The following is a 17,121-nucleotide window of genomic DNA, read 5'->3' as shown; positions in this document are numbered from 1 at the left end:
TTACCGCGGCCATTCCAGCCTGGATTGGCGATTTATCTTTTTACCTGAGCTAGCTTTTTATAGCTTCATTAGGAAACTCCAATCCGGTACTCTTGGTACACAGAGCGGCCATTGCTCTATATACTTAGTACATATTCCCTCCAATCACCGATGGGCTTCCGCCAAGGACTGAAGCTCTTCCGCCGCAACATGTCCGGAGAAAAGATCTACGAGGGCGTTTTCGGTATGTCCATCTCACGATAAGTTGCGCAGAAAGCTAACAGAACGAACCAGCCATCCACAAGCCCGAGGGCGTATCCTCCGCCGACGTACTCCGCAAACTTCAACGCCATTTCAACCCCTCCGAGACCTTCAGACCCTGGCTCGAGTCGGAGCGAGAGCGCCGCAACCGCGAAAACAGCAACCAGCGCAAGCGCCGCCGCACGCAGGCCCTCGACGTCAAGATTGGCCATGGAGGTACACTCGACCCCATGGCAACTGGAGTCCTCGTCGCCGGTGTCGGAAAGGGAACGAAGTGTCTTGGTGACTTTCTAGGCTGCACAAAGGATTACGAGACGGTTGTGCTCTTTGGCGCGGAGACAGATACATATGACCGGGTGGGAAAGATTGTGCGACGGGCTCCGTATGAGCATATTACGCGGGAGGCTGTGGAAAAGGCTCTCGAGCAGTTCCGAGGGAAGATAATGCAGCATCCGCCTATTTTCTCGGCGCTCAAGGTTCAGGGGAAGAAACTTTATGAATATGCGCGAGAGGGCAAGGAGCCTCCTATTGAGATTAAGCCTCGGCCGGTGGAGGTGATGGAGATGAGGATTGTCGAGTGGTATGAACCTGGTACTCACGACTACAAGTGGCCGGAGGAAGAGGCTGCCGTGGAAGAGAAGGCTGTTGCCGAGAAGCTGTTAGCTAAGGATGATTCTTTGCCTATTGCTGCTGCTGCTGATGGAGCGGATTTTTCATCAAAGCGCAAATCGCCCCCGACTGACGATGTCAAGGCCGATGAGACAAACACCGAAGCCACACCGGCAGTGAAGAAACAAAAAATGTCTACTAAAGGCGATGCTGCGGAGGCTGCATCTGAACAGACAGATGCACCGGGAGCTGGGGAGACAGCGCCTGCAGAAGAACAACCAGAGCCTTCAGATAAACTAAAGGCTCAGACACAGCCTGCAGCAGTAAAGATCTTCATGACAGTCACTTCCGGTTTCTACGTCCGCTCTTTAGCACATGATCTGGGCAAAGCAGTCGGTAGCTGTGCACTTATGAGCTCCCTTATTCGCTCACGCCAGGCCGATTTTAATCTTGAACCGGAGAAGATCATTGAATACAAAGATCTCGACGCTGGTGAGGAGGTCTGGGCCCCGAAAGTGAAGACTTTCTTGGAGGAATGGGAGAAAAAGCGTGTTGCTGAGAAAAACTCGAACTGAGAATCCAAATTTAGCGACGACCTTTAGAAGATTGTGTGTACTTCTAGCTCCTGCATAATCGGATGAAGCGGACTTGACTTCGGTCTGTAGACCTACGATAGCTGTGAGATGGTAAAGCCTGATCTGAGTGTGATATTAGAGACTTCGCCCTCTGGATGTTCGTCTTGAACTTAGGAGCATCTAGCCTAACACAATAAGCGACTATGTTCCATACCAGTAATCACTGAATTTAGAGTATGAGAATGGTTGCTGCAGTTGCTGCTCCCGACACAAGGGCAGCTAAAAGGGTGACTAGTAATGTATGCCATGTAGTGATTTGGCTTAAGAAACCATACATCTCATCAAACAGTGTTGAAGAAGAGAAAGAGAACTGAGTTGGGAAGGTAATGGGCGCTCCGGATGCGGTGTCAAGGGTGAAGATAACCGATGAAAAGACGGAAGGAAAATCGTTTGGATAGGGTATACCGCTGGGAAACATGCATGATAACAGGGAAGGAAATCAGACAGGCATTCAGACAGTGAAATGAGAAACCGAGCCCATTGCGAAATGAAATTTTAGGTCGAAAGAAAGATAAATGAATGTTATATGTGGTGAGAGGTACTACTCTCAAACAAGTTGCTGATGGGTACCATGCGCGTGAAGGAGAGCTGTTTCGCATTAGTGTAATTCTGTCAAAGGGACCTTCTTTTGATTCACATACTCTGCAGGACAAAAGATTGACCCTGTCTTGACTCACAGGCGCACTGTAGAGTGCTTCCGTCAAGGAAGTCTAACAAGATACTGTTGGGAAGTTCTTGCCGTTCTTCGTCAGGCAGGCAAGGAGTTCTGAATTCTGTTAAATGATATCGTTTGACCATGCTGCGATTACTCGAATCGATATTTCCCGGTGTCAGGACCAGATAGCCCTTGCTGTCAACACGGATGAATCGTCGTTTCCAGAGGAGAGTGTCAGGGAACTGAACGTTGACTTCGCCAATGTCAACTGCTGCCGGAAGCTCCACCGTGTTCTTAGGCCCTTCTTGCACAGGTGGCATAGTGCTCTCCTCGACAACTGGACTCCTCGAACCAATGGTGCTTCTGCGCGAGCTTGAAGTGATTGAAGACATACGGCGAAGAAGCCTGGAAGTTCTGGACTCCTTCTTCTCTTCGGGCGAAGAGGCTGATGTCTCGCTCGGTGATCTTGAAAGAAAGTACCCATCGTTTCTAGAGGACAAAGATAGCCTACTCTCTGAGCGCGGTGGCACTGCTGGAGGAGGTTTAGCCGAGCCTGCGGATGAAACCGACATGCTTCGCACTTCAGCCCTATTTGGAGTAGATTCGGGAGTGGGATTCTGAGGTAAGGTGTTTTCTGGGGTGCCGCGTTCAACAGTCAAGGGGCTAGCCTGTAGATTGAGCGCGCGCGGCTCTGCAGCGCTGTTCGCATCATTACTTACAACATCCGGGTCACGGACGATACGAGCGGTGACGGAGACAGAGTTCGTTGTGCGTTCAGCGTTGGTGCTAGCTCTGGAATCCGGCCGTCTAAAGCTGGGGGCCCGGGAAAATGGTTCCGGTGCGTATGAAGGGTTTCGGGATAGTGAGGTATCGGTGTGGCTACCTCCATGGGATACAGAAGCTCGCTTTCGAAGGGCTTCGAACGAAGCTGTGGTAGGAGTCGATACATTGTGGACCGGAGTTGACGCTCCCTCGCGGATGCTTGAGAATTGTTCAAGGGCCTTGATGCGCTTTGAGATTCCGGAAGATACATTGATCTTCTTAGCCACTAAAACGGGCCCTGACGAATTCTCGGCCTGTGAGAATGGACTCGAGACAGCCCTGCCTCCGGCGAAAGTAGGTGCATTAGGATACTGATGTCCAATAGCACTCGGGTTTGAAACTGCACGTGAATTCCTCCACGCGTCTGGCGAAACCTGAGTGTTTGCTCGATTCGAGAAGTTCGGAGACAGCGGAGTCTTCCCCACTGAGACGGGTTTCGCCTCCTCGACCGTGGCGCTTTTCAGTTCTTCCATAAAGGAGTCGTCGGAAAGAAGATTGTCGTCATCTGAATAGTCCGGAGTCGGAACTTGGATAGGCTCGAGGACAGGTCTACGTTTGTCCTTTCGTGAGAATGCTTGCTCTTGCTCCACGTCTACAGGTTCAGCCGGCGGTGGAGTTGGAAATTCCGCAGGCTTGGATGCAATGATTGTCGAAGAATCAATAACAGATGCTGGACGCGATTGAGATGCAGGTGACTCTGGTAAGGGAATTGAGGAAGGGAGAATAGGTTCGGTTGATTGGGTGGCCGGAGCTAGCACAGTATCATTTGTAATGGGGGCGTCTTCCTCAGCCGGAGGGGAAATAGTAGCGACAATTTCTTCCTCCAAAGCCTTTTGGGGGATGTCTTCGGGTGGGACATTGACAGGGGCGCTAGGCGAACTGGCGCCACTCTTAATATCATTCTTGGTGGACCCGGTCAAATCATCTTGCAACAGGTTTGTTTCGGGTTCAGAAAGGGGCACCTGTGCTTCTTGCACGGTTTCCTCGATGTTAGTCGCCTCGGGTGCTGTCTCCGAATAGGTGGTGCGGGGGAGTATGTAATTGGACTGGTCACCGACTGTGTCTACAACAGGTTCTGTATTCGAAGGTTCTGAAAGGGCCCCCTCTTGGCGTTTGACCAGATCAAACGCAGCAGTGACCAGCTCTGGAGTTTCAGGCTGCAATTCAGAAAGCGGAACCTTGTTGTCATGCTCCGAGATGCTAGATAGCCTCTGACGTCCCTTGTCGTACCTCGCTTTTTCGGGCAGCTGCCTGACATTTTCCTTATCATCGTTTAGGCCTTGTGTAGCAGCCCTGCTCTCTCCTCCACTAGCTGCATTAACTTGCTTCGCTTCCTGGGCTCTTTTTTGCATTTGTGACTTGCGTAGCTGGAGGGCTTTCATAAGCCGCTCCTTCTCGTTCGAGGTGGTTGAAGTGGAGAGCGCACTCAGTGATTTGGCACCTGGGGATAGTTGAGGTCTAGAGATCGACATCGAGGACGGAGGCACAAGGAGAGGAGGGACTGGCGGGACCTTGGCGGACGGCGTGGCCACGGGATTCCCTTGAGAACGGGGCCGAGCTGGGGAAGGATTGGACTTGCGAAAGGGAGAAGCCCGAACACCAGCGGGCAGAGAAGCGACAGGGCGTTGCTCGACGCTTCGAGTTAGGTTACCGGCCGTTCGAGGCCGCCCACTCCCGTCCACCGAAGGCCGAGGGCCCAGCTTCACCTTGGGCTTGTATCCGGCCGCGCGCTCAAGGTCTCGTAGGGAAGGTCTAGCGGATTGTGTGGATTGTCGAGATTCGGAAGGCGCGAGCGATAGATCGTCCCGGAAATGCCTTGAGGAAGTTGGCCGTTCGGAATGCTGATCGAGAGAGATGGAAGGAGAGAGCCCATTTATCTGAACGTCATCCGGGCTTGTTGGCACAGATACATCGCCATTGGGTAGTTCGGGTGGAGTTGATATCACCGAGGGAGGTACGACTGTGGCTTCCGAGACTTGACTGAAAGACCTCTGGCGTGTATCCTGCGTAGGGGCTTGCGGCTGTTCCGATTCCTTGGTGGGAGTTTCCTCTGCATCTTCCGCGATTTCCATCAGTCTCCGACGACGGAGGGAGCTCGAGGAGGAGGTGATAGAACCTGAGGCGGTGTGTAGTAGACATGCAGACGATAGTGCGCTTTCTGTCAGATCCGACGGTTGCGAAAGGGAAAAGACGGTGTCATGAGGGGAAAATTTGTCTAGAACCGATTGGAACTGGACAGTGGTTCGGGCTACAAGCAATTGAACGGTTGGTTAGGGGAATTCGCAATCGGACCAAGAGCGAACATACCTCGTACGAGCCGGGATAGTTCTTCTGGGAGATAACTCAGAACGACCTTCCGCCTGCGATATTGTAGGAACCCATAGAGCGGGGAGCATTCTTCGTAGCCTTCAATCGCATTTCGCACGTCGGGAACACCCCCGGTGCCGCGCTCGTGGAGGGTCACTTCATCCCTTGACACGTACCGCAGCAGAAACCTGAAGTGATCAAGCAAGGATAAAGGTTAGAGTGATTTTCGAATGAGAATGAAGCAGCTTGATGCACGTACCATCCTCCTGCTTCGGCAAGGGCGATCTGATAGGCCTCAATGACAGTGGGATTGTCTAACCCATTGAGAGACATGATGGGAACCGCATCAGGCTGAAAAGGAAGTCGGATGTCACACCTAGAAGGTGCTTTGGTTGTACAAAAAAAGAGGGGGAGGGGATGCGGTTCCTGAAGGAAATCCGGGGTTCAGGAACGAGAACAAGCACCAGGACAAACGAGCGACAATGTGAAGGAAAAGTCAAAAGAGAGTGAAAGCAACCAGAATTGAAGAATAAAGAATGGACAAGAGGACAGGAACCTGAAGCTTGCAGAAACTCAAAGTCGTCGGGAGTGTCAACGAACCCTCCTGAGTTCAGGGGCTCTGTTAGTGGCCGGTTCGCACGCCTCCACAGTCCACACTGGCTGGGTTGAGTTCGAACTCCTCTGGACACTAGTACTGAACAGCCGGCAAACAGGTCTGGCTGGCTTGCAGGACCACTGGTTCCTGAACTCCCAATTCTGAAACAATGCGGTGCTCAATGCTCACTGGCCCGGAAGAAAGACTCGAAGTTGGGGTTCCAGGATTTCAGCCGGGTGTGAATTGGATTGAATTTTGAGGACTGAGAAGTTAGGTAGGTACCAGAGCTGGAGAAAGATACCTAGCGATTGCGGCATTGCCAACTCGGCTACTATCTATGGGAAGGCACGACTGTCGCTTGGTTCTCATACCTCCTCGATTGGACGACAGTCATAGTGACCTTGGCCCTTACTGCTGCTGCTGCTGCTGCAAGTTTGTCATGGATCATCCATGGTTCTGTTCCTCCGTACTGACACTTAGGTAACATCTCAACACATTGGGCCACTATTGTAAATGTCAACCCGCACTAGAGTTTCATGTCTACCCAATTTCCCGATCATCATCTTAATAGAAGAGTAGTGTCCTCTCTCGCCCAATGAAATGCTTCGATTCATAATGTTTGATGAACGAAAACCACCCTGGATAGCGCTTGGCGACGAACTATTTCATGCTATCCCGTCCTCCACCAGGCTATGTAAGTCTAGTCTGGAAGATTCCTCACTGTGACATCCTTCTAGAAGCCAGCCGAGTTCCCTGAAGCGCCAAGACATTGTAGATGCAGGTGGTCGTTCACCATCTCCCTACCCAAGTACTCTGTAGATATAGATCGTGGCCCTGTTCCGATGCTTCGCTCCGCCCCGCCAGACTCGGAGAGCGCCGATGCGGGGACTTAGAAACGGGGGTGGATGATTGAATCCATGACTTTTGCTATATCAACCAAGTACCCTCCTCACATCTCGATCTAGAGGATTTCAGCTCATTGTATTCCACCATACTATATATCCAACAATGGCACCCTCTCTCCCTCCACCCTCCTCTCTAAAGGACCTACCTCAAGAGCAGCAATTCCAAGCGCTCGACACCCTCTTCGAGTCATCACCAGAACTTCATACTCTCATGGCACCTGTGTTAGCCGGTCAGACCTTCTCGTCATACTCCAGCCTAATCGACGCCGTGGGAGGTCGGATGTCAGCGCTGTCGGCCGCCAATTCCCCGACTGACAAAGACATCCTCGTTGGTATTCTCGGGTCGCATCCTCGTCTGGGGCAGCCAAAAACAGCTGCTGTAGAGCATTTGAGCGAATTGAGCAAGAAAGAACAGGCGAACTTGAACACAGGCGCGGGGGAACAGGCTGAACAACTGCGGGTACTGAACGCTGAATATGAAGACAAGTTTCCGGGCCTTCGATTTGTGTATGCTGCTTGAAGCTAGTGGTTTCGAGTGAGTACTAACCGTTTATGCCCAGAACGTTTGTCAATGGCCGAAGCAGGGACGTGATCATGGAGGAAATGCGTGAGAGGATGAATCGGGGGGATGCTGAGCGGGAGGTTGAAGAGATCATCCAGGTTAGTTACAACGTTGCTGCCAGACCTTTACATGATACACGCTGATCTTCACATCAAGGCAATGTGTGATATCGCCAAAGATAGGGCAGGGAAGCTGCAAAACTGATCTATTATGATCAAGCATTCACATAAAACAGGAGTTAAGATGCTGACAATAGAAACAGTCGTGGGATCTGACAGTAGTTTTCAGCCTCACAACGTATAAATCAACCCTGAAATTCGATTTTAGAGTCTTATGTGATCAGCGATACGCATCTCAAGGGCTCTTCTCTCTCCTTGAAGTGGTTGAACAAGTATCCAAGTACTCCGTAGACATCCATTGATGATCAGATACCGAGTCCGGTGGCGATGAAATCATAGCTCGCAAATCGCAAGCGTCTCTCCGCGGCTCAGGGTCCAGACCACACACTGTCACTAAAATGAGACAAGAATGGCCTGTCTTGAGAAATGGCCTATCGCGGAGAAATTCTCTTGTAACTATCTTTGCTTAGTCTAACCTGAAAACCCTGCTCCATCTAGGACTGAGAGATAGGGACTAGGAATTATTCGTTCCGCGCTCCATCCGCCGGCCTTCCACTTCTCTCTCTCCTCTTCCCTCCCCCTCGCCCTTCTTCCGAGAGTCTTGCCGAGTTTCCTATCGTCGCATCTCACCCTCCTGCTTCGTCGCGCATGCGATGAATTCAAGTAAGTCATGGTGGAGGCTCTGAGACGAGATGGTCTAGGGTCATCCGTCCCCGCGATCATCACGAGTGACCCGTCGGGCTCGACCATCAACGACGCGAACAACAACAGCTTCGTCGACGAATCTAGTCCAATCACCCCAGTGCGATCTGGACTGCTCCGGTCCTCTCAATCGTACCCAATTGGTATGTTCTTGTCACAAGACACTCCGATATGAACCTCGTGTCCCAAGTCCTCCGGCATCTCCGGTGCTTTGCGCAAAGACTCTCATTCGCTGACTCGTACTTGCTTTTGCTTTGTCTTTTGTACAGGCTCCGCTGCCTCCGACGTTGCTTCCGGTTCGAGTGGGAATTTGCAAGATGCAAGAAGGCCTTCGCGCGTTGCGCCGGTCTATGGCTCTGGCTCCGGCCTTGCCGGGAGGAATTCTACTTCATCGCCGACCGTCTTCGAGAGCGCCGACTCGAGCGCGATTGATCCGTTATCACAAGTAAGGCTGACGATCCATGTTCCCCTCGGTCCTGTCTGCAATCAGTGAGCACTAGTGGCTGATTACATGTTGCCTGATTCAGCATATCATCAAGCGAACCAATACCCAGAAGTCAATCCCGTTAAAGCTACTGGGGCGGGCGTCTTACGAGGCTGAAGCTGGCGCGCCAGAGAGATACAACCCCGTCGAGCAGGGTCCCAACCGCGGCGACCAAGCACCCCAGAAACCATCCAAAGAAAAGAAGTACGTGTCCCGGAAACCGAAACCATTTGAGTCTGTCGACGAGCGGCACCTATAATCCTTCCACGCAACCCCCCCTCACATTGAGTCGTCGTTTGCGCATCACTTTTGTACCACCTGGAAATGTTGTTTCTATAACCTGCGACTAACTGCCGCGCAGAAAAGGCGTTTCGTTCTTAAGTCGCATAATTCCTGGAAAGAAGAAGGAAATATTCTCAGATGAAGAGGACAATGTATCGGAGATGGGAAATGCCCGGAATGACGCCCCGGCCGCTGCGCAACCCATAGGGTTCTTCCCCCGCTTTCCACCACCCCCGAAGTATATCAGAGTCAGAGCGCATTACAAAAAAGAGAAAACGTTTAACCGGCTATTTCCTGCCCAAGAACTGGAAGGTGCCGACAATGCTGGCCAGGCGGATGAGGAGGAGCGGCCCGGAACCGCGACCACTCAAGGCAGTAAATCGAATGGAAAAGCCGTTTGGGCCTTGATGTTCTCAAAAGATGGCAAGTATCTCGCCGCCGCTGGACAGGATCGGAAGGTCAGAGTCTGGTCCGTCATTGCGTCACCAGAGGACAGAGACTCGACAGATTCCGAAGGTGATGATGACGAGATTCTGCGGTTAAAAGCCCCAGTTTTCAAGGAGAAACCGGTGCAGGTGTACGATAGCCACACTGGAAGTATACTTGATCTGAGCTGGAGTAAAGTAAGCTGCTTGTTATTGGTGTGCGACCTCATAATTGACTGAAAATAGAATAACTTTCTTCTCTCGTCGTCTATGGATAAAACAGTCCGGCTGTGGCATGTATCTCGACTGGAATGTCTGTGCTGCTTCAAACACAGCGATTTCGTCACGTCAATCCAGTTCCATCCCCGGGACGACCGCTTTTTTCTCGCTGGCTCCCTGGATATGAAGCTGCGGTTATGGAGTATCCCGGACAAGAGCGTGGCTTTCACCGTGACGGTACCTGATATGATAACATCGGTTTCCTTCACCCCAGATGGGAAATATTCGCTGGCGGGTTGCTTGAACGGAATGTTGAACATATACGAAACGGACGGCATGAAACCGGCAGGAAGCATCCATGTTCGTTCGGCACGAGGTCGCAACGCGAAAGGTAGTAAGATTACCGGTATAGACACAATGGTTCTGCCTCAAGATGACCCAGAAGGCGCCGTGAAGCTTTTGATTACCAGCAATGACTCCCGCATCCGTATGTATGATTTTCGAGACCGGACTCTGGAAGCCAAATTCCGCGGCAACGAGAACACATGCAGCCAGATCAGGGCGACTTTCAGCGACGATGGAAAGCATGTGATTTGTGGTAGTGAGGATCGTAGGGCCTACATCTGGCCTTTGGGCCCGGTGGAAAAAGATGCAGACAAACGAGCTTTTGAGGTCCTTGACACCCAGTCTGCAATGGTGACCGCCGCAGTCATGGCTCCGAGCAAGACAAAGCAGGTTCTCGGGCTATCAGAAGATCCAATATACGACCTATGCAACCCACCACCGGTCATGCTTGGGAACCAGTCCGGCAAAGACAAGGAGAATAGTCGTCAAAACCGCATCTCAACGGCCAGTAAGATGGCTCAAGAATCTCCGGGGTATCTATCTCGTTCAACGCATCCGGATGGGAATATCATAATTGCAGCAGATTACTCGGGAAAGATCAAAGTTTTCCGACAGGACTGCGCATATCAGAAGCGCAGGTATGATAGTTGGGATACCCACTCGACGATCTCCCGGCGGCTCTTGCGACGGTCCAACTCTGCGCGGCAGAGTATCGCCTCTTCTATCGGCAAGGACTCTTCACACAAAACACCGTCTGAGCGTATAATTTCGTGGCGCAATTCTGTTATCGGGCATGAAAATGGGAATAGCAAAGATCAGCAAAGAACACGAACTCGAAGCCCGTCTCCGCACAAAGCCATGCGAGGTGTGTCTCGAAACTCGAGCCCAGGACGTGGATCGTCAGGTGTGCGGGGTGAATCACGCTCAGGATTCACCACGTCTCCGCCTCCGTCTGCATATAAGTCATCGTTCGAGAGCCCGCGTTCCAGCATCGCCGTGAAACGCGGCGGCGCGAAGACAGAGGACCGCAACATTACTCCCACCCCGACAACCCCGTCCGCAGCCACGGTGATAAACAAGGGAGACACCAAGGACAATCCGCTCTGGCTACAAGGTGACCACAGTTATGCTTTTTACAACAAGATCACGCAAGATGCTCTCGCAATCAACCGTGAATCTCCTGGCCTTCTGAATCCAAATGCACGGCTTAGCGGGCCTGAACGAAGAAGCACAGGTAGGAGCATACTTAGCAGCGAGTATGCCTCTTCCAATGCCTCCGGTGAGGAGAACGAAGTCCTCCGGTGTGATGGCTGCTGGGGAACGAACTTCAAAGCGACGAAGGGCCGGAATGGAAAGCAGCGCTTGATATGCGTGCGTTGTTCTCGTCCCATCCCCTCGCCCTTTGAGGAGTGACACACCCCTTCTCAATACCTACCAAACTTTTGAATATTTGCACATAAGCACATATAACGGTGGTTGGCTCATGTAGATGTGGCGTTATATAGCATGTTGGTTGGACAGGCTGGACGGATTGGCCTGGACTTGGATTGATTTGATGACTGGATTTAGCATTGCCATTTTGTAAAGTACCCATGTAACGACTTAAATGAGAGGACCATCAAGACTTTTTAAGAGCAGTATCATTCACTGGTGCCTAATTCCAAGTCATTGGATTTCATGCATTGCTGGACTGCATAGTCCTGAGCATATCCACCGCCAAGCCAAACCACCCACCCACACTAATACCTCACCACCAAGTCCGCTATCACAACTCCACAAATTCTCCAGGACTGCCACCACCGCCATTTCTTCCCTCACACTACGAATAAAACCTTAATTCACCCCAAACGAACCCGGGTCTATAAATCACGTTCAAACCTCACCAACAAAAGCCCACCAAAGCAGGAAACCGAAACAGTCCCTCTGTCAAAATGCCTTCAGGCCCTTACCTCCCAACATCAGCCTCCTACCTCAAGGAATCCTCTCTCCTGCTGCAAGCATACCCCAACTCTGTACGTCCCTGATCCTACCCGTCCCATTCAATCCAAACAACCACTAACGATCCAACTCCACAGACCCGGATAGTAACAAAATACACCTACCCTAAGCCCTCCACATCCCCCAAAACACAACAACAGTCAACGCCCTCCGACGAGAAAGACGCCCCACCGAAAACACCCCTCGCAATCCTCACGATGAAAACTTATACCCCGGAAGCGGGGATCTGCCTGAAATACCGCACAAATAAGGCCGCCGAGGTCGGACGGCTGATTACGGCGCTTGGTTTGTTAGCCGGCGGTGCGGACCTGGGAAGCTTGGATTCCGGGGGTGTGACTGGGGCCGTTGAGGCTGCTGAGGCGACGGGGACTGGGACAGAAGCTGGAGCTGGGTCGCCGGCTTTGGGTGCGGGTGTGAGTGCGGGGACGAGTTCGGCGGGCATAAGTAAAGGAGGCAAGGGGAAGGGGAAGAAGAAGGGAAAGAAATGAGGGATGCCTAGGTGCTGTGGTTGGGTTAGGGGGGAAATGGTGCAATATAAATTATTGTTGCATGGGCAACTCGATGGGCTTGAATGTGGTACGGGCTTGTGTGAAAGCTCAGACTCTGAGCTATCTGCAAAGCCTTGGGGCTAATACATTGATCCGAATGTTGGGTTCGGCAGTCTACGACATTGAAGACGAGTCTTCAGCGTCTACTGGGTTGAGGTGGCGTTACACTCCATGCTGATGCTATACTGTACATTACCAAGTCTAAATATCCAATGTACACTTGATATAACCTATTCACTAAATACATGCCACATCCCATACCGTAGCGCATGAGACAAGACAATTAATACATAAAACAAAAGAGATGCCGCCTATACAACGCCGAGCCCATGCGTATCCTTCAATAATCATCAATCAATAAACAGCCAAGAACAAGAAAACAAGAGGGGAGGGGTATAACGTTGCGCTGTTTAGAAGTCCTCGTCGAAGGACAGACCGTTGCCGCTGCTGGACGTGCTTTCTTCCTTGGCATCCTTCTTGGTGCTGGCCATGACGCCAGCTTTTTGGTAGTCACCGACACGTTTCTCGAAGAAGTTGGTCTTACCCGCAAGGGAGATAGACTCCATGAAGTCGAAGGGGTTGGTAGCGTTGTAGAATTTCTTGTTGCCAAGAGCGACGAGGAGTCGGTCCGCAACGAACTCGATGTATTGGCACATGAGCTTGGAGTTCATGCCAAGAAGAGCACAAGGAAGAGCCTCAGTCAGGAATTCCTTCTCAATGGCAACGGCCTCGACGATAATGTCCTCGACAACCTTGTTTGACGGACGCCAGTTGAGGTGAGAGAAGAGCAAGCAGGCGAAGTCGGTGTGAAGACCCTCGTCGCGAGAGATAAGCTCGTTGGAGAACGTGAGACCGGGCATCAGACCGCGCTTCTTCAGCCAGAAGATAGAGGCGAATGAGCCGGAGAAGAAAATACCCTCAACGGCAGCGAACGCGACCAGACGCTGAGCAAAGGTGGATTCCTTGTCCTGGATCCACCGGATAGCCCAGTCGGCCTTCTTTCTGATGCAGGGAACTTTCTAATGTCAGCGAGCAGTCATCTAAAAAGTTGTCTCGGAACATACTGGTATCAATGGCGTCGAAGAGGTAGGTGCGCTGCTTGGGCTCCTTGATGTAGGTATCAATCAAGAGAGAGTAGGTCTCGGCGTGGATGTTCTCAATCATGATCTGGAAGCCATAGAAGCAGCGAGCCTCAGGGATCTGGACTTCACCGCTGAAACGTTCAAGCAAGTTTTCGTTGACAATGCCATCGGAGGCGGCGAAGAAAGCAAGGACGCGGGAGATGAAGAAGCGCTCGTCATCGTTCAGGCGGTTGTTCCAATCGTGAAGGTCCTTGGAGAGATCAATCTCTTCGGCGGTCCAGAAGGAAGCTTCGGCCTTCTTGTACATTTGCCAGATCTGTAGATTGCGAGACAAGGGTCAGTCGAGATTGTTCCAAAAGCGGTAAGAAAATTCCACTTTACGCGTGACGCGTGGCGTGCCGCACTCACCTCGTGGTACTTGATGGGGAACAGAACGAAACGGTGAGGGTTCTCTTGAAGCAGAGGCTCGTTGGCCTCAATTGCCTGGATGTCGAGTTGGGCCTTGGAGACCTCAACGGGCTTCTCTGCGATGGTCTTGATGGGGGCGTCGACGATGGGGGTTGAGATTGGGGCGTTCTCCTTGCCAGCAGCATCGAAGCTGAGCTTCTTAACGGGAGAGTCGCTCATCTTGAGGTTCTCAAGCGAGGAAGCAGCCTGTCCAGGTCAATTGTTAGCTATTGGGTCGACTCGCGACGCGTCTCAGTTCGACGAGACATGGCGAGCGACGTACCTGCTTCGAGGGAGTAACCTGCGCAGACATTGTGAAGGCCACTTAGTAGAAGAGAAGAAGGCAAGACTGGAGGTGCAATTGAACACACAAACAGCAGAAGGACTCCAGGTTTTGAGGGATAGGATGAAGAGAAAACAGGTAGCTCAGATGGAGAAGAGGGCGACAAGAAATACTTCCTCTGCAGCGAGACGTGACCGCTAGCGCGACAGGCTAAGTCGCGTGGCACGTGACTTAGCGCGATTTTGGTGGCTGGCGGATATCCTTTTAGGTAGTTAAAAGCCTCAGGCAGCATATAAGACCGCGTCTCAAGTTGCTCAACACGATGAGGTATGACGATTATTGCGTTTCTCAGACCACTGCTCATCAATTCGATCCGGTTTTCTCTTTCCCATTCAAATTCTCCACTAAGCTTGTCTCCACAGTCGCAAAACTTCTCTTGCTCGCCGAATAAAATAAGACGCGCTCAGCTCCTCAGCAAGTTTCCAGCTGCAGCCTGCAGCAGCCTAATCTTATCTGATCATCTGGATCAGCCCTCAATCAATCTTACTCCTACGCGTGCTCTCCTGCTCCCCTGGGCCCTCAGAAAGCGCCCAGGAGCCAACCTGAAGTTGAGTGTATGATTTCTTGATTATTATCATTTCTGGTAGTTCGCACCTTGCAAGGGGGCTTTTATCGTTACATAAATGGCCAAAAGTCAAACCCGTAAACAGGAGCTCGTCTTGACTCGTGCGACTGCAAGCCTCCCCGTCTCCTTGTCCTGCCATCTTCTCCCCTTACCGACAAAGCATTATCCACTAACCCCCACACAAAAGTTAGGGCTGATCCTTACGAATTATCGGAGTAAGCTGTCTTGATCCCTTCGGAACAATCCTTGTTTACGTGCTCCAAAACGCGTTGCCAAACACGGCGCCCACTGCGCTGAATCCGGTTGGTTGCTTATTCGTCCCGTGGGCAAGGCACGGAGCATTGGCAATGGCCTTCGGATTTACGGATATCAAATTAAGAATCTTGTTGTCGCAGTAAAGGTCCAGATCCCAGATTCTGGCCACAAAGCTAGCGCTGTCTCTAAGTAAAGTGGAATGTGGGTGGGGTCGTTTCAGCTCCGCGATGTTTTTCAGACGCGTCGAAGGCGTCCACTGGATCCCAAAGCGTGTCTGTGCTACGTACCTTACATATCGGCATGTGCCATCATTAATTAATATATCGACCTTGCATTGATTAACCAATTGATATCTATAACGATCTATAGACGGCATGCCAACATCAAAACGCCCATATATACATTCCGAAGCGCCAATCGCGAAATGTCAGTCTTCACCTTCGTAGTGCGGGGAAACCGAAAAAATGACCTTCATGCAACTCCTATAGATTGGCCTTGAGCGAGTCTGAAAGGAACCTGTCCTCGGCCTTGCGCATGAGTTTATTGGTTTGCTCGGCCAAACTGAGGGTCAAGATCTGTATGCGAATTAGAGCTTATCTAATAAAGATTTCGCGGAAGTCACTCACAGTATGAGGTAGGATACGGGCCAGGTGTGCGAAGTAGCCCTTGTAGATACCGAAGAAACCTTCTGTTCTGATGGTCTTCGCCAAGCAGTCAAACACACCCTTGTACAAGTTACCGGTCTGATTGTACATTCTCGACATGATTGTATCTGAGATTGCGTTAGAGAAGAGAGGCTGGCACGAATTGAGAGCTCTTACCAGGAGGATGCATAACGCAGCAAACAACGAATCCGGAGGCAGTACTGCTAGCCAGGTGGAGAGCGGGACCCTCTTCCATGCCTAGATGCTTGACCAAGCGCCTCTTGGCAAAGAAGTATGTGGGTAGCTGCACAGAACTACCGAAGCCCGTTCGCACCATAGCCGCGCCGACTCCACGATATAGACCCCCAACGCCCTCAGAGGCGAAGATCTTCCGCAAGCCATCAAACGAATTCCGATATTGATGCTGTGTGCCGACGGGGAGGAAGGGAGAGAAGGACTGGAGGCGGGTCTTAACGAGGAAGAACGGTGATCCTGCAGCAGCGCCAATTATTCCTGAGGATGCGCCAGCGAAGACGTTGATACCGAGTGATTGGACCTTTGGATCGTCATAGACGGCGGTGGTGAGTCCGGTGCGGATCGGTTCATAGAAGCCCAGACGACATCCATTGAGGAGCACCTGGTAGATGTACTTTCCTGGTGTTAGCCACCGAGTACCAATTTCCAAGACGTAGAACATACTGCTGAGCCTATTCCTCGAAACAGTCCTCGAGGACCCTCATTTTGCAAAATAACCTTCACACCGTGCAAGACACCCTTGTACTTCTTGACTGCTTCTTGCTTTGCCTGTAGCTCTCCTTGTAATTGTAGACTAGGTAGGTCGTCGATTAGGACTGTTGCCTGAAAGACATGGGTCTAGAGGTGGTGAATCGCATACCGGATCTTAACTGTCTCGAAGCTGTGTGTAACGGTGACTGCGCCGCATGCTGCAATGCCCCCGGCAATGAACGCGCTACAGATTCATAGGATGGTATCAGTCGCCAAGTCGCTCAGGTTACGAATTATCCGTGAGTGTAACATACCCGGTTGTGGTAGCCATGAGGCTGAGATATGAGCTCCGTAAGCGGAGGTGACTCGGTCACAGTTTTTGGTGTCTAGGGCTCGATGATGGGCGAAACAAAGGCAAGCAAAAAGATACTTATACTATAGGGTACTTAACAAGTCTCTGACAATCGTACAGGGAGTGAATGAAGTTGACAATGGCCCTGTGAACTGGCAGGAAAGTGTCTCAATGGTCATGAATTATAAATGTCAGAATAGACCCGCGATGTCGGTGATGGAGATGAAACCAGTATGATTGGTCCAGCTTGCAGTC

At 51.4% G+C, this 17,121-nt stretch overlaps 7 protein-coding genes across 7 annotated transcripts; 4 read left to right on the top strand and 3 right to left on the bottom strand.

The window, feature by feature from the left end:
• Positions 1-150: 150 nt before the first annotated feature.
• BJY04DRAFT_212477 (pseudouridine synthase PUS4) lies at positions 151-1,424 on the top strand (the record flags this gene model as incomplete). The annotated part of the gene is made up of 2 exons (XM_073714595.1): positions 151-223; positions 274-1,424. The coding sequence occupies 2 exons, from the start codon at positions 151-153 to the stop codon at positions 1,422-1,424; spliced, it is 1,224 nt and encodes a 407-aa protein (XP_073577255.1).
• Positions 1,425-1,545: 121 nt separating this feature from the next.
• Positions 1,546-6,287, bottom strand: BJY04DRAFT_175937 (putative GPI-anchored cell surface glycoprotein). Its single transcript, XM_073709405.1, has 4 exons — positions 5,528-6,287; positions 5,269-5,456; positions 2,126-5,209; positions 1,546-2,072 (listed from the first exon to the last, which is right to left on the bottom strand). Exons 1-4 carry the CDS (start codon positions 5,599-5,601, stop codon positions 2,032-2,034), a joined length of 3,387 nt encoding a protein of 1,128 aa, XP_073577254.1. The 5' UTR covers positions 5,602-6,287; the 3' UTR covers positions 1,546-2,031.
• A 324-nt stretch (positions 6,288-6,611) lies between these two features.
• On the top strand, positions 6,612-7,727 carry BJY04DRAFT_2427 (2-oxo-4-hydroxy-4-carboxy-5-ureidoimidazoline decarboxylase). The gene is made up of 3 exons (XM_073719992.1): positions 6,612-7,275; positions 7,329-7,428; positions 7,487-7,727. Exons 1-3 carry the CDS (start codon positions 6,872-6,874, stop codon positions 7,532-7,534), a joined length of 552 nt encoding a protein of 183 aa, XP_073577253.1. The 5' UTR covers positions 6,612-6,871; the 3' UTR covers positions 7,535-7,727.
• On the top strand, positions 7,728-11,319 carry BJY04DRAFT_225457 (WD40 repeat domain-containing protein; the record flags this gene model as incomplete). The annotated part of the gene is made up of 5 exons (XM_073718213.1): positions 7,728-8,294; positions 8,421-8,596; positions 8,679-8,839; positions 8,997-9,540; positions 9,589-11,319. Exons 1-5 carry the CDS (start codon positions 8,120-8,122, stop codon positions 11,317-11,319), a joined length of 2,787 nt encoding a protein of 928 aa, XP_073577252.1. The 5' UTR covers positions 7,728-8,119.
• A 245-nt stretch (positions 11,320-11,564) lies between these two features.
• BJY04DRAFT_175915 (SRP9/SRP21 family protein) lies at positions 11,565-12,656 on the top strand. The gene is made up of 2 exons (XM_073709404.1): positions 11,565-11,918; positions 11,982-12,656. The coding sequence occupies exons 1-2, from the start codon at positions 11,838-11,840 to the stop codon at positions 12,390-12,392; spliced, it is 492 nt and encodes a 163-aa protein (XP_073577251.1). The 5' UTR covers positions 11,565-11,837; the 3' UTR covers positions 12,393-12,656.
• BJY04DRAFT_175914 (ribonucleotide-diphosphate reductase subunit RNR2) lies at positions 12,657-14,520 on the bottom strand. The gene is made up of 4 exons (XM_073709403.1): positions 14,265-14,520; positions 13,943-14,188; positions 13,517-13,850; positions 12,657-13,467 (listed from the first exon to the last, which is right to left on the bottom strand). The coding sequence occupies exons 1-4, from the start codon at positions 14,292-14,294 to the stop codon at positions 12,863-12,865; spliced, it is 1,215 nt and encodes a 404-aa protein (XP_073577250.1). The 5' UTR covers positions 14,295-14,520; the 3' UTR covers positions 12,657-12,862.
• Positions 14,521-15,467: 947 nt separating this feature from the next.
• Positions 15,468-17,061, bottom strand: BJY04DRAFT_175906 (putative mitochondrial oxaloacetate transporter (Oac)). The gene is made up of 6 exons (XM_073709402.1): positions 16,829-17,061; positions 16,684-16,758; positions 16,488-16,617; positions 15,966-16,437; positions 15,771-15,916; positions 15,468-15,719 (listed from the first exon to the last, which is right to left on the bottom strand). Exons 1-6 carry the CDS (start codon positions 16,843-16,845, stop codon positions 15,627-15,629), a joined length of 933 nt encoding a protein of 310 aa, XP_073577249.1. The 5' UTR covers positions 16,846-17,061; the 3' UTR covers positions 15,468-15,626.
• Positions 17,062-17,121: the final 60 nt, after the last annotated feature.

Source organism: Aspergillus karnatakaensis (genome assembly GCF_047715665.1).
Source record: "Aspergillus karnatakaensis strain CBS 102800 unplaced genomic scaffold BJY04scaffold_1, whole genome shotgun sequence".
In the NCBI taxonomy this organism is placed as follows: domain Eukaryota; kingdom Fungi; phylum Ascomycota; class Eurotiomycetes; order Eurotiales; family Aspergillaceae; genus Aspergillus; species Aspergillus karnatakaensis.
Note: the sequence above shows the minus strand (reverse complement) of the source record. Positions and strands in the feature narration are given on the sequence as shown.

Bases quoted from the DNA above. Each gene is read 5' to 3' on its own strand.
- BJY04DRAFT_175937 (XM_073709405.1), bottom strand. From the start codon at position 5,601: ATGTCTCTCAATGGGTTAGACAATCCCACTGTCATTGAGGCCTATCAG. The intron at 5,210-5,268 runs GTATGTTCGCTC...AATTGCTTGTAG, and splicing joins ACTATCCCGGCTCGTACGAG to CCCGAACCACTGTCCAGTTC. The intron at 2,073-2,125 runs GTATGTGAATCA...AATGCGAAACAG, and splicing joins TCAATCTTTTGTCCTGCAGA to CTCTCCTTCACGCGCATGGT.
- BJY04DRAFT_2427 (XM_073719992.1), top strand. From the start codon at position 6,872: ATGGCACCCTCTCTCCCTCCACCCTCCTCTCTAAAGGACCTACCTCAA. The intron at 7,276-7,328 runs GTATGCTGCTTG...GTTTATGCCCAG, and splicing joins TTTCCGGGCCTTCGATTTGT to AACGTTTGTCAATGGCCGAA. The intron at 7,429-7,486 runs GTTAGTTACAAC...CTTCACATCAAG, and splicing joins AGGTTGAAGAGATCATCCAG to GCAATGTGTGATATCGCCAA.
- BJY04DRAFT_175915 (XM_073709404.1), top strand. From the start codon at position 11,838: ATGCCTTCAGGCCCTTACCTCCCAACATCAGCCTCCTACCTCAAGGAA. The intron at 11,919-11,981 runs GTACGTCCCTGA...CCAACTCCACAG, and splicing joins TGCAAGCATACCCCAACTCT to ACCCGGATAGTAACAAAATA.
- BJY04DRAFT_175914 (XM_073709403.1), bottom strand. From the start codon at position 14,294: ATGTCTGCGCAGGTTACTCCCTCGAAGCAG. The intron at 14,189-14,264 runs GTACGTCGCTCG...TGACCTGGACAG, and splicing joins AGGTTACTCCCTCGAAGCAG to GCTGCTTCCTCGCTTGAGAA. The intron at 13,851-13,942 runs GTGAGTGCGGCA...CGCAATCTACAG, and splicing joins TCCCCATCAAGTACCACGAG to ATCTGGCAAATGTACAAGAA.
- BJY04DRAFT_175906 (XM_073709402.1), bottom strand. The intron at 16,618-16,683 runs GTATGCGATTCA...CGACCTACCTAG, and splicing joins TTCGAGACAGTTAAGATCCG to TCTACAATTACAAGGAGAGC. The intron at 15,917-15,965 runs GTAAGAGCTCTC...ACGCAATCTCAG, and splicing joins CTGCGTTATGCATCCTCCTG to ATACAATCATGTCGAGAATG.